At 39.3% G+C, this 14,929-nt stretch overlaps 1 protein-coding gene across 1 annotated transcript; it reads right to left on the reverse strand.

The window, feature by feature from the left end:
* Positions 1 to 10,237: 10,237 nt before the first annotated feature.
* or30bu1 (odorant receptor, family 30, subfamily BU, member 1) lies at positions 10,238 to 11,651 on the reverse strand. The gene is made up of 4 exons (XM_033647023.2): positions 11,429 to 11,651; positions 11,034 to 11,211; positions 10,633 to 10,936; positions 10,238 to 10,519 (listed from the first exon to the last, which is right to left on the reverse strand). Exons 1-4 carry the CDS (start codon positions 11,649 to 11,651, stop codon positions 10,238 to 10,240), a joined length of 987 nt encoding a protein of 328 aa, XP_033502914.2.
* Positions 11,652 to 14,929: the final 3,278 nt, after the last annotated feature.

Raw genomic sequence — 14,929 nt, forward strand, 5'->3', positions numbered from 1 at the left:
TGTATGCGTGACCGAAGCAGCTAACTAACAATAGCTCGAGTAGGTAGCCAACAACCTGATTTACACATCCAAGAATTTCTGTAAAATGAACCACTTGGCAGCCAGACCAGGCATTTACTTGGGACTAGGATTTTAATTGACGTTTTACGGTAGTTATGCTGTGTCACCTTGACTTCATGAAGTAAACTTTTTCTTGCATGCCTTCAGGAAAGACAGCTGACATATTAATGTATTGATTGACTGGGGACCGTGTTTAACAATAGCAAAACTGTATCAAACCATCCGTGAACAAACTCACACAACTCATGCAGTATAGTCCAAGTCTCATTTATCCAGTCGTACCTTAGTACTTCCCAAACACATGCAATTTTGCTAAAACCTTACTATTTACGACCAAACTGAAAGTGAATCTTGTCTATGCTCTCATTAGACTTGGATTATACTGCATGAGTTGTGTAAAAGCTATTGAAAACAAATTTTTTGATATAGTTTTGCTGCTGTGGTCTCCACATGGTCCCTCGATCAATCAAAAAAAACAGTAAGTTTACTGTTTTCCGTGGAGGCATGCGGGAAAAACAAAGTTTTCTTCACAAATTCAAGGTAAAACAGGATGACCTACTGTCATACAGTCATTTTGTGGGTGAAATATTCCTTTAAACTTAGGGTGATGCTGTGTTTAACTTTAAGCACACATAGGACACTTAGCTACTGTTAGAGTTATTGAACAGTGATGCTGTTTACATACTTCATTTGAAGGTATGTATGAAGTATGTGATTTCCTTTCTTAAAGGAAATGGCCACTTTAGAATAAAAATACAGACAGTACTTACTCACCCTCATGCTGACAAGAAGTCCAGTGTAGTTTTTTAATCCACAAAACTCGTTCAGGGTATCAGAGGATAACAGACAGCCAGATTTTTCCATATACTTGAAGTGCATGGAACCCAAGTCCAAAATCATTTTGAAAATGTAACAAAACTCCACTAATGCATTTCAGGAAAAACGTCAGAACGGCTCGTTCGTCATAATGCAAGTGCCCTGAAGCCGCGACATGCAAAATTGACTTGAAAAGACCAAATTGATTCCACTTTTATAGCATCATTTCTCACCTTGGTCAGTTAGCCTGCCCTGTAGGAGTGCTGTGTTTACATGGCAACTCACGTGAGACTCGAGAACTAGTACCACCACTAGTCATCAGATAGTCTCGCGTTGGGTTCCATGCACTTCAAGTGTACGGAAAAATCCAGCTGTCTGTTATCCTCCGATACCTCGAACGAGTTTTGTGGATTAAAAAACTACACTGGACTTCTTGTCGGCACGAGGGTGAGTAAGTACTGTCTGTATTTTCATTCTAAAGTGGCCATTTCCTTTAACATACTGTAAAGTGGTACCGCAATATAAAAATATTCTATCAGAGGTAAAAGTACTGCATTTAATATTTAATATATGAGTAAAACGGACTTAAAGTGTCAAAAGTTGAGCACTCAGCAGACTGTCCCCTTTAAGAGTGGTACATTATTATACATACATGATGTAGTCCTGTCTGAAAAATAATTTTTTTAGACACTTTGAACCAAACTCAGAGCCTGGTCATGTTGCAGAAAATACCTGCTTAGACACATTCCAAAAAAACATGCGGACATCTGTTTGCTGACACGGCAAAATGCTGTAAAACTGGAATAGCGCGACACTGACAGCAATAGATTGCCATGTTGTGCAACATTACAGGAAAGTTAAGTCACCTGTGGGTAATAGTTTGTGGGCGGGCGGTTTAGTGCATAAACAACATGTCCTACAGACTTTTAACCACAAAAAAATAAAATCAATTGAGTATATTATCAATGATGCAACATCATGTAAGCAGCGTATCAGTGCATTATGTAGTACTGGGTAGCTACACCAAACTATATGTGATAACTTGGATTACTCAATGACTTTGGTTCCTCCTTTTATCAGATCAAGGGGAATAATAGATGCTGGGCAGTGGTTAAAGCTGGGGTAGGCAGTTTAATCTTGGCATCACTGGGCAAAAATTACAAAATAAACTTTGACCCAATGTTAATTTAAGTGTTTTTGAGTACATTAGACTTCTGCACTTCCCTTGGCTTTTCAGGCTGTAGAGAATCTAAACTTAAGGGGGGACTTTGGCCAATCACAAGCTCATTTTAATCACTGTTTGTGTGTGGTCGAACTGTCAAAGTAGGCAGTGCTGATCAAATATGAATCAAGATTCACTGTGTTACCTTTTTCTCACCTGAAATGTTTGTAGAAATGTATTTCGGTGTACTGTTTAGCTGTGAAATGAGAACATTTGCTCTGGCCAGTGGGCGGTGCTTCATTTTGGCTCCACTCTTTTTAACATGGCAGCCAGGTCACAAACTTTCTCTTTTTACAGCTTAACCGTACACTAAATATTGTAGCATCCCTTGACAATGAGGCTACAAGTCATATTATAACAGACTGGGTGAGGTGATGTTAACTGTATGGATTCTGTCACTGTTAAGAATGTGTTATGTTCAGCTACAGTATAAAGGTCTGTTCTGGCAGTTACTGAGTTTTCCATAATGTCAGTGAACGTGTTACTCCCAGCGAAGTTGTGTACTTTTAGACGCTGTGAAGTCTGTCAATCACTACTAGCACCTATGACAGTGATCTGTGTGAGATACCCACCTGTGATTGGCAGAGGTTTGAGGAGGGAGCGTTGTTGTTGTTCCTGCTAGTTTGAGGAGCAGGAGTTGTTTATGTAGCCACTGATTCAGAGAACACCCTGTAAAGCAGACAGGTTTGTTGTTTTGGCGTTGGCTATGGCTATCTTTTGTGTTAACGTTAAGGAATAAAAAGTCAGCAGATTGAGTTAATGACTTGTAGCCTCATTGTCAAGGGATGCTACAATATTTAGTGTACTGTTTTAAGCTGTAAAATGAGAAAGTGTGTGACCTGGCTGCCATGTTGAGAACAGTGGAGCCAAAATGAAGCACTGCCTTTTGCCAGAGCAAATGTTCTCATTTCACAGCTAAACAGTACACTGAAATACATTTCTACCAACATTTAAGGTGAGAAACAGGCAATGCAGTAACAGACTCTTGATTTATATTTGATCAGCGCTGCTTTGTTTGACAGTTGCAGTTCACAAGCAGTGATTGACATGATTGACAGCTGCGTGTGAGATTCCTTGGCTCTGAATGTTTTTGTGATTTTTGCCATTAGCACTACTGTGAGGAGGCACAGTCACAGATTGTTTGCCTCATGTACCGATGTCAGGATATAGTGACAAGTATTAAAGAAAATAACTTTTTGTCATACTTGCTAAAAGCGTTACCCACTTTAAATGCTTTTAATGTAACAAAGTAGGCCCTACATACTTTTTGAGCATATCATTAGAGGTGCTTGTACCTTTCTTACATGTTTCATTTTAGGCTACTTTATAACTTGACTCCACTACATGTCAGAGGGAAGTACAGTGCTTCTTACTGACAGATTAGCGGTTCCCAACCTTTTGGCTTGTGATCCATTGCTTAAAAGCAGTGCTTGGTTGTCACATTTCTTGTTAGCAGTCCCACTGAAGACAGATTTCCCCTCTAACCCTCAGCCTCTACCACTGTATAAGATTATAACATGTGTTGTGTGTAAAATATTCATCTGCAAAGTAAATCTAGCGTTAAATAAATGTAGTGAAGTAAAAAAGTACAGCAAAAGTAAACTTGAAATGTAGTGGAATAGAAGTATAAAGTAGCATAAGATAAAAACACTGAAGAAAGAGCAAACTGTACCTAAGTAGCACTTGAGTAAATGTACTTAGTCAGATTCCAGCACTCTGTGTAGGAATGTAAATCTTACGAGATGACAGTCAACAGATTCTCACTTGATAAAGACTTGTTTATTAGTACTTGCAACGCAACTGTAACATCAGCTCCTTGCTGAAATTGTTACTTGTCTCTTAAGCTTGTTGACAGTCAACTCACATGAAGGAGAATCAGCAGTGATCTGTCAGAGAGTCGACTTTCTGCTCAGCCAGCAATCAGTAAAGATGACAGACTGATAAAGTCTTACAGCAAGAGAGAATAAAATAAAACTGCATCGCTTTTCTGTGGCAACCATGTGATGCCATTAAGTCACTTGTCCGGTTTGCACAACAGTCAGTAGGCCAAAGTACAGCAGGAAGAGCAGAGTGGAACATATTGTACGGACCAGCCTGCCATCGCAAGAGCACTTTGTCAGATGTGTTTCACCTCACGTACTTTATTAATGACAAACAAGAGATGCTACAATAATGTGGGGCAGTTTAAATAAACAAAAGATTAGAGTGTGTGTAACAGGGCAGGCATAGTATGAGGGGTGTTTTGGTTTATTTAAAAAGATTGTTCTGTGAAAAGATGATGACTGGACCTCTGTTGCCTCCTGTGTAGTTTTTTCCCTCTCCTGCTCCCTGTTTTCATCCCTCCCTCCTCTCCTCCTCGCAGTCATGCTGTGACCACACAGTGACATGAATACAACTATTCTTCTGTTGTACGCACACGCACACACACACACACACACACACACACACACACACACACACTCTTACAGTAGTACCACTCAGAGCGGCACATTCTGTGTTTGTGACATTAAACCACTCAGTATTGCTGCTGCTGCTGCCCGGCCTCTGAACAATACACTAGTCTCTTTATACACACAAATTATTGTTTCAAAGGCAGTGTGACTCTGCATGAGTAAACATTTTGCAGCATCATTTAAATACATGTGACATTTACAGCGGTAATATTTAAGTATACAGCTCCACTGTAAACATTAATAAAACAGCCATGAATTTATGCGTCTGGCTGCAACTACAGGGTGTGAAATGGATAAGAGCGGCAGGCCGGGCATGTGTGAGGAACCCATTCATAAAGCTGCACTCACACACTCATTACTTGTGTTGGATGGATTACATGCGCAGAAATATAATTATGGTGTAACATCCACCAAATGTTGGTCAAACAGCATGGCAAGATGTGATTTTCTTTGCTCAGCGTGGAGGCCGCTGTAAAGTTTGAGGATGTTGCCATCTTCTGGCAAAACAACTGTGTAGCAACATTAATAACCACCAGTGCTGTAAGTGACAGCTGGGGGCGCCTTGGATGAAAATTTCCACCATTATGTTATTTAAGGTGGGTGATTTTATTAAAGTATATTTAGTTTCTGTTGAGATGAAAGTTAAAACCTTATTTTCAATATCTGAAACTACTCTGTGTTGGTACAGTTTTTATATTACATTTGTTGTTGGTTTTCTCCAAACACATTGATTACCCACTTTTGTTACAGTTCATTACATTTATTACAGCTTTGGAGGAAATTTGTGATGCTATTTGTTTTCCTTTGTGTAATATCTACTTCTTATATCATATTTTATGTCATGTTTGCTTCAGCTGTAATTGTAGATAACTCAATTTCCTGTTTGATCAAGGTGGTCTTTTTTTATTATCTTTTTTCTTACAGCTTCATGTTGTCAGTAAAATCATTGCACTTCACATTTGTTTGTATTTCGCTGATGCTTTCCTTTCCTGTAGAAGTATTCAGGAACGTTAAATAACCCTACGTAGGAGTCGTTTTGATGTTTTCTCCTTTTTATCATCCCAAACGTAGAGAATAACAGACGAGCTATAATTAGATTTGTCTCCGTTCCTGTGCTGACTTCCACATGCCTTTGTTGAAAGTGATAAAAATAATATTTGAATGAGCTCAGTAAGAATAGTGTGTGTTTAGCCCACTGTAAAAAGTTAGCCTCTTTAACACAGATTCCCTGTAATTATAATGCTGATGTGAGTTTAGGATGACTGAAACTTAAAGTTAAAGGTCCAGTGTGTGGGATTAAGAGTAGAGGTCAGCAACCTCTGCCATCAAAAGAGCCACTTTTGGCTAGAAAATGTTTTAAAAATGTGTCTGGAGTTTGTCTGGACTATTTTAACTAAATTAGCCCATAAACATTCCTAATAGGTCTAAATGAGCATTCATTTATATGTCTTAAAACAAAGTAGTTACTCTGCAGTGGGCTGTTTATGCTTACTTGGTACTGAAACTTTGCAGTGTTAGTAGTGAAAGCAAACCCATCTGTCCACTCACTAAGAAATTCTCCATTTTCCTCCAAGACGTTTTCTTTTTTGGATTTGGAATCAACAACTAGCCTCACTAACCCATTCTCTTGTATAACATGGGTTTTGATGCTGTAGTTGCATTTAGTCACTAGAGTAGACCCTTGTGCGTCATGCCATGCACTGCCACCCACTGGCCAGGTGTTGTCAGTGCAACACAAATCTTTTAAAACCAAGATGGCTGACAGAATGCAAGAAATGTTGTGCAGCTCAAGAATATCTTCTGTAACAGCAGACCCTGGTAGGTAAATGAGGTCTGAAAAAATCAAGTAACATCTAAAGAGTAATAGTTAAAATTTCCAAATACTGATTATATGTTGTGAGGAAATTGCAATTAATCATCTGTCCACTGAACTGGACATCATGCATGGCTGGCTATATTTCAATTGGAATCAATAGTATGACTGCAACTTTGTTGTTCTTGCAAATGCTTCATCTGTAGTAGCTTTTGCACTGTAAATCAATAGCTTTATGTTATTAGAAGGTAATGTACAGGTTTTTTAACAGAAAGAATATTTTGACGATATTTTTGTTATTTTTGCAGAAGGTGTTAATTGAAAAATGATATAGTTCACTAGGAGGAGGTGTGTGGGGGTGAGGAGTGAAGAGGAAGGAGCTGAATGAGGGATTGGGGGTAGGTACAGTATGCAGGAGTAGAAAGAGAGAGGGGAGAAGCTTTGGAGTCAGGAGCAGAGTTCAACGCTTTTGCATGGCATTGACCAGTATTAGAATTTGTTTTTTTAAAAAAAGTGAACATACTAGTTTAACAGCAGATATATATATATATATATATATATATATATATATATGTACAGTACAGGCCAAAAGTTTGGACACACCTTCTCATTCAATGCATTTTCTTTATTTTCATGACTATTTACATTGTAGATTCTCACTGAAGGCATCAAAACTATGAATGAACACATGTGGAGTTATGTACTGAACAAAAAAAGGTGAAATAACTGAAAACATGTTTTATATTCTAGTTTCTTCAAAATAGCCACCCTTTGCTCTGATTACTGCTTTGCACACTCTTGGCATTCTCTCCATGAGCTTCAAGAGGTAGTCACCTGAAATGGTTTTCCAACAGTCTTGAAGGAGTTCCCAGAGGTGTTTAGCACTTGTTGGCCCCTTTGCCTTCACTCTGCGGTCCAGCTCACCCCAAACCATCTTGATTGGGTTCAGGTCCGGTGACTGTGGAGGCCAGGTCATCTGCCGCAGCACTCCATCACTCTCCTTCTTGGTCAAATAGCCCTTACACAGCCTGGAGGTGTGTTTGGGGTCATTGTCCTGTTGAAAAATAAATGATCGTCCAACTAAACGCAAACCGGATGGGATGGCATGTCGCTGCAGGATGCTGTGGTAGCTATGTTGGTTCAGTGTGCCTTCAATTTTGAATAAATCCCCAACAGTGTCACCAGCAAAACACCCCCACACCATCACACCTCCTCCTCCATGCTTCACAGTGGGAACCAGGCATGTGGAATCCATCCGTTCACCTTTTCTGCGTCTCACAAAGACACGGCGGTTGGAACCAAAGATCTCAAATTTGGACTCATCAGACCAAAGCACAGATTTCCACTGGTCTAATGTCCATTCCTTGTGTTTCTTGGCCCAAACAAATCTCTTCTGCTTGTTGCCTCTCCTTAGCAGTGGTTTCCTAGCAGCTATTTGACCATGAAGGCCTGATTGGCGCAGTCTCCTCTTAACAGTTGTTCTAGAGATGGGTCTGCTGCTAGAACTCTGTGTGGCATTCATCTGGTCTCTGATCTGAGCTGCTGTTAACTTGCGATTTCTGAGGCTGGTGACTCGGATGAACTTATCCTCAGAAGCAGAGGTGACTCTTGGTCTTCCTTTCCTGGGTCGGTCCTCATGTGTGCCAGTTTCGTTGTAGCGCTTGATGGTTTTTGCGACTCCACTTGGGGACACATTTAAAGTTTTTGCAATTTTCCGGACTGACTGACCTTCATTTCTTAAAGTAATGATGGCCACTCGTTTTTCTTTAGTTAGCTGATTGGTTCTTGCCATAATATGAATTTTAACAGTTGTCCAATAGGGCTGTCGGCTGTGTATTAACCTGACTTCTGCACAACACAACTGATGGTCCCAACCCCATTGATAAAGCAAGAAATTCCACTAATTAACCCTGATAAGGCACACCTGTGAAGTGGAAACCATTTCAGGTGACTACCTCTTGAAGCTCATGGAGAGAATGCCAAGAGTGTGCAAAGCAGTAATCAGAGCAAAGGGTGGCTATTTTGAAGAAACTAGAATATAAAACATGTTTTCAGTTATTTCACCTTTTTTTGTTCAGTACATAACTCCACATGTGTTCATTCATAGTTTTGATGCCTTCAGTGAGAATCTACAATGTAAATAGTCATGAAAATAAAGAAAACGCATTGAATGAGAAGGTGTGTCCAAACTTTTGGCCTGTACTATATATATATATATATATATATATATATATATATATATATATATATTCATTTTTTCTATTGGTTTATATTTTTACAATTTAAAACTTAAATGCCGTCCACCTGAATGGACGTGAAAAACTTTTAAAACTTTTAAATGCCTAAAGATGAATAAAAAATCTTGACTGAGGACATAATTATTCATGCATGAAAGGGCTAAGGAGAAGGTGCCAGGCCGTAGACATATAAAACACATAGTTGACAAGATGTTAAACTTTTTTTTTTAGTCAGTATAGAGGCTACAAATTTATACAACTAAAAAATATAAGAATCTTTTTTGGGCTACAACAATGATAAATGACAATTAAAGTGTTGAAAAATAACTGTCATATCATTTTTTGTCAAAGCCACAGGGAGCCACTGGAGACGGGACAAAGACCCACAGGATGCCTACCCCTGATTTAGTGGGGACTGCTGGCAGAAATGGTATATGATATTCATATAACTTTGTTTTCATCACCTGAAACTAGTAATTGTAGCCCAGAAAGAACTAACCAAACCCTGGCTCTAGATAAGGCCATTCACGTTTTGGCATCGACGACCCTGGTTTTCCTTGACACTTGGCACCCAGGAGAAGTTTCAGTTCTGCAACTTCACCACTAGATGCCACCAAATCCTACACAATAGACACTAAAGGAGTCCAGTCTTTCAGTCATTCCATAAACATCATTTCTGAGGTTCTGTCATCAAAATATAAATCATAATTTCTTAAATTTAATCACCATTAGTGGTGCAAAGTCAAACAGCTGTAACATTTGCATGTTATGATGGACACAATATCAGTGTGCTGTTTTCCTTACAGTTTTCATGGTACCATAAACCGTGTAACATAGTGGTATGGCAGAGAAAAATAGTAGGCCCTGCTTCACCTACTTTATATTAAGCCTCTAAACATCAAACACAGGAACATCTTTAGGTGAGCTTGCAGCTTGCCCAGACATTAGAAAATGAAGCCAAAATCCAGTACTCAGAGGTCACGAGTATGGATTTGTTTACTACAGTATATGGTGCGATCTGCACCAAAGGGAGAATTTCTTGAAGTTATTTTTATTTTTATTTTTATTGTTTCCCTAAGTACCCAGCAATCTATAGCATTTGCTGTTGTTTCTCTTTTGTGCAATATTTATAAATCTCCCCTCTGTTATTTTGGTTTTGACAGGCCGTATCTGATATGTCTGCAGCCTTACTCTCACTCTCTTTCTGTTTTGATTTACGAGAGGATGGAAATATCATCTGTCTCTCACCACAGCAGCCGTACTGTGCTGCAAAATTATGACTCAGGCAATATGGTGCTTCAAATCATGTCAATGTCATTTGTCACCATAACTCCCAAAACTCCCAAACTATCAGCCTCTTCCTGCTGTATTGCACACCACATTTTAAGAACAAGAAACTGACACTGGTGAATGCAAGATGGTTTTCTATTTTGGAATAAAAGCAGATACACACAGATAGCAGGACAAAAGGAGGGGGACAGACTTATGCCTGGGTTTTCCCACTGAAACATTTTTTTGTATAATCAAACAGTCTATTTGACCTCTTTCCATGTATATTACCATATAGACTCATAAATTGTCATACAAGCATTTATTCACATCAGAATCACGGATTATTTGTCAGTGTGACACAGAGTCAGGCAGCGACAACTTGGCCTTGCTTCGTAGGCCTAATGCACTTTCGTCTCTGGACCCAGCGTGTGAATATTTGCCTGATCTCCTTGGTTCTCAGACAGTAGATGAATGGGTTGATGAGAGGAGGGAAAAGACTGTAGAAGAGGGTGGTGGCTATACGCTTGTCAGGGGTCATTGTCAGATTAGGGAAGAAAGGTGTGGAGTAGACGAAGAAACGTGGTATGTAGTAGATAGAGATGATACAGCCCTGAGTGGCACAGGTAGAGAAGGTCTTCATTCTGCCCTGAGGAGAGCAGCAGTAACAAGAAGAAATAAATGATAAATGAAAGTATCTGGTTTGATCTGACAAATGTACAAGATGCAAAAATACACCATTATCTTAGAGTTGAAGCTCACCTGTCCACTGGCCATTCGCAATACTGAGATGACAATGCAAATGTAGGAAAAGATGATGAAGGCTAAAGGAACATAAAGGATGAACATGGCCCCGGCAAAGGCGGCGCTGAATTGTCGGCTGGGGTCCCCGCACACTAGAGGCGTGAGAGACATGGTGTCGCAGAAGGCATGTATGATTTGGTTGGGCCCGCAAAACGGCATCATGGCAAAGTTGATGGTGCTGATGCCAGGAAAGATGTGTGCAACCATCCAGCAGAAGAGCGTGAGGCCTGTCATGGTTTGGTTTGTCATCCGCATCGGATATCTAGGGAGGTTAAAAAAAAAAAAAAAAAAGGAGGAAAGAAAAACAGATTAGAATTATTCCAGGGTTTAGAGGTTAGACTAACTGTTTTATTTTTCACCTGAGGGGAAAGCAGATGGCCAGATATCGGTCCAGGGCCATGGTCAGTAAAATGAGGGAGTTCAAGGAGCCAAAATAGTGGATCATGTGCTCTTGGAAGAGGCAAGTGTGAAAGCCAAGACTCCCATCATTCCACCAGTAGCGAGCGATTAGTTTGGGTAAAGCCACTGTGGCAAAGCCTGCAGGAAAAGAGAGGAGGTGAAAAGAAAAATGAGAACAGACAAGACAAAGCAGATCTAGGTCACAAGGTCAGCAACAGGAATTTGTACAATCAATGACACCATCAATATTTGTTTTTCTCTTTAAAATAGCCAAGTGATGCCTGTTGGGAGCAATATTTTCATGAAAGCTGTAGCTAGTGATACACTGCATCCTGAGAGCAGGAGATGTATTCACCAGTGTCTGAGAGGGCCAGGCTGACCATGACGATGTACATGGGCTTCTGGAGAGTGTGCTCCAAAGCAAACACCACCACCAGCAGAAGGTTGCCCACCACTGTGGTCACATAGAGGAAGAAGAAGAACCACGCCACCAGGTCAAAATACCCCGGCTGGAGACTTGGGAAGCCCACAATGATAAACTCTGACACTCGGGTGTAGTTCTCATCCACCTGAAACATACTGAAGCCAGAGTTAGGCAGATACAGTGCAGCACATGACTGAGAAGGAATGTGTTATAAACTGAGGCTGAGATCAGAGCTTACCTCACCTGACTGCCTTGACAGTGTGACCCACGCAGGCAGCAGCAGCCTCTCAGTTTTATAAAGATTTTGTGGCAGGCAGGAAGCGCAAAGTGTGCTGATGCAACTGTGTCCCAGTACAGGCAAAAAAGCTGAGATGGGTCACAACAGTTTTCTGCCAAACTTCACTTATGCACTATAAAAAGTTATTCATGGGTTTAGTGGATAACTCTTAAAACAAAGACGTTTTTCAGTATTAAAAAATTACATTCATTTCATTAACGTGTTTCAGTCAGTTGGCAACTTATATTAAGAAGTTGGTCAAAATACGAACATGTTTGATATTTCTGAGTGGGATAGAATCAGAATATCTTAAATAGAATAGTTTGACCACTTTTGGATAAATATTAAGTTGGTTCAACTTAATTACGTTTTTCAAGTTCAAAGCAAATCATGTTGGTTGCACTAAACTAATTGAGTTTGTCAGATTATGAAAGTGTGAACTAAGTAAAAAGATACATGCAAATTGTTACCTTCATTTTTTAAAAGTTAAACTGGTGTGTTATTTTTTAGAGTGTGGCTGACGTATAGTCAGTGTGTTATGATGGACACAATGTGGTGTGCTATTTTTCTTGCAGTTTTTATGGTACTGTAAAGCAGGGGTGGACTGGCCATCTGGAGGTTCTGGAGAATCACAGAACGGCCGGTACGCCAGGACGGCTGGCGGCCGCCACGCAGTCATCACCGTTTTTCTTTTTTTGTTTGTTTGTTTGTTTGTTTGTTTTTCCTTTTTCTTCCTGATAATCTACTGTTCCGCATCCAGTCCGCTAGGTGGCAGCCTTTAAATTGGATGCCAGCCAGTCCATAGCTATCTATGAGCCGGCCAGCCGCCAATCAAATTGAAGAAGAACGAAGCGCATACTGTATGCGCACCGGTTGTTGTAGGCTGGGCCGAGTCAAAATCCAGGGCTGTTTTTTAGTCCCAGTCCGCCCCTGCTGTAAAGCATGTAACATTGTGGTATGGTAGAATTTTTTTTTATTAAAATGCAGAGTAGGCCCTGCTTCACCTACTTTATATTTAGCCTCTAAAAGATTAAACATAGGAACATCTTGCCCAGACATTAAAAAACAAAGCAATAATCCAAGTAAAAACAAACACACACACAAATATAATACAAATATACATACATACAGGATAGTCTGGACAAAATATACCATATGACAGTTGACGAAATATACAGAAGGTACGCTGCAAATACTGTAAGCTTTCACATACTTGTACTGTTCAGAGAAAAGTAGGCTGTTATATTGTTAAATATGTCTAGTCTAAGTTCAAGTCCAGTACGCCTGTGTTGCCCTACAGTGTATAAAATATATCTACATACAGTGTCTTAGAATAACCGGTAGGCTACAAAAGATGCCAACGTCAAAAGGTCAGTTGGTAATGTTATTGGTCAGGGAACCTGGCCTGCTAATGTCATCAGCAACACTGGAGAACATACTCAAAAAAACACAAAGGTGGTACTTTGCTTTATTTGAGGTGTTTTATCTAACTTATGTCTCACTTTGACAAGAGGAAAGGCTTCAATGATTAGGGCTAACAGTGCTGTAAAATGTATGGACTATAACTCATTGGGCATAACCAAGCTCCCAGGAAGTGGTGGCAGTCCAACTCTGTGCATCACAGCGCATGAGGCAAATGGAGGTTTACACCAGATTGACTAGGTTAGATTAGATAGTCTTTATTGTCCTCAAGGGGCAATTCATTCAACACAGTCAAAATCATGCAACATCTACATCATGAAATACTACAGTACATATAACATACAAAAGATATCACCACAATATGAATTGCAATGAGACGCAGTGTTCAGAGTCCAATACAACTTAAATAAAAAGGCAACTTGATTAAAAACCCAACTGATACCGACTGATTCTCTGAGGTAGCCTAGCTGTGATAAAATAAAGTGATTATCTAGCACGAGTCATGTGAAATATGATGTCTTTTTTTTCAATATAAATATCAATATATAGTATGTTGGCCTTTTATTTTGATCAGCCCAAACACTTTTACTTTACTTGACTATTTTAATCTCATGTCACTTTCCATATCTACTCTACGACACTTCAGTGGGGAAATATCAAACTTTTAACTCCACTAAAAAATTGATTGACTTTAGTTAATTGTTACTTTACAAATTAAGATTTTTGCACACAACCCATAGGCCTACAAAATCTACAAGTGCAGCTGAAACAGTATGAAGACTGATTAGAAAATTAACTAATCATATATATGATAATATGTGTGTGTATGTGTATTTTACATATTTAATTTTTTTTATGTTATTTGATTTTTTTTAAATTTAATTTCATTTGTTTCACATACATTATCAACAAAACAAGAGAATAAAATATTTCAGTGCATGTGGGGGTGTGGTAGAAACCTGCACAGGCTCATATGAAAACCATCCAGAAGATATAGAAGTGGTAAAATACAACAGTCAAAAATGTCACTACATTTTAAACACTATAATTGAGAAAATGTTGTTGTGAATCAAATCATTTACAGCAATGATTATTTTTGATGAAGTCATAAAACAAAATTCTGCACTAAGTGCTTTAGCTTTAGATATTTCAACACATTTTCCATAATGTACATTTAGTTAAGCACCACTTTCAATGCAGGACTTTTACTAGTTACAGAGTATTTTAGTGTGGTACTTCCTCCACCACTGGGCCTACTGATGATGCAGTTTAATCTGCATCTTGATTTGACACACCTGTCAGGTAGATGGATTATGTTGGAAAAGAACAAGTGCTCACTGCTCACAAACACAGATTTTTAATTTGTTGTTGTTTAATTTAAATATGTGAAAAACTGGAGCAAAACCAAACAAAACCAAACAAACAAACAGCAAAAAAACAACAAAAAAAACAAAACAAGCAAACAAAAAAGGCGTAGTTTGCCCTTATTAAATATGCCGCTCCGCTGCCGGTGGACTTGTCCGTGTTTGTGATTGGTCACGTGCAGTAAACACCGACCGTTGCAGGTGAACGCGCTCGCGACTGGATTGGGGAAAAAACGGAAAATAACTGCTGATTTCCGGATTTACCGAGTTCATAAACACCGCCGTGGGACCGTTTACCGTGTTTGCTTGTGGGACTTCGTGAAGCCAGATGATGAAATATATTCAGGGTATGTTAAATTTGCTTCGCAG

The sequence above is a fragment of the Epinephelus lanceolatus genome, chromosome 11 (assembly GCF_041903045.1).
Source record: "Epinephelus lanceolatus isolate andai-2023 chromosome 11, ASM4190304v1, whole genome shotgun sequence".
Classification (NCBI taxonomy): Eukaryota; Metazoa; Chordata; class Actinopteri; order Perciformes; family Serranidae; genus Epinephelus; species Epinephelus lanceolatus.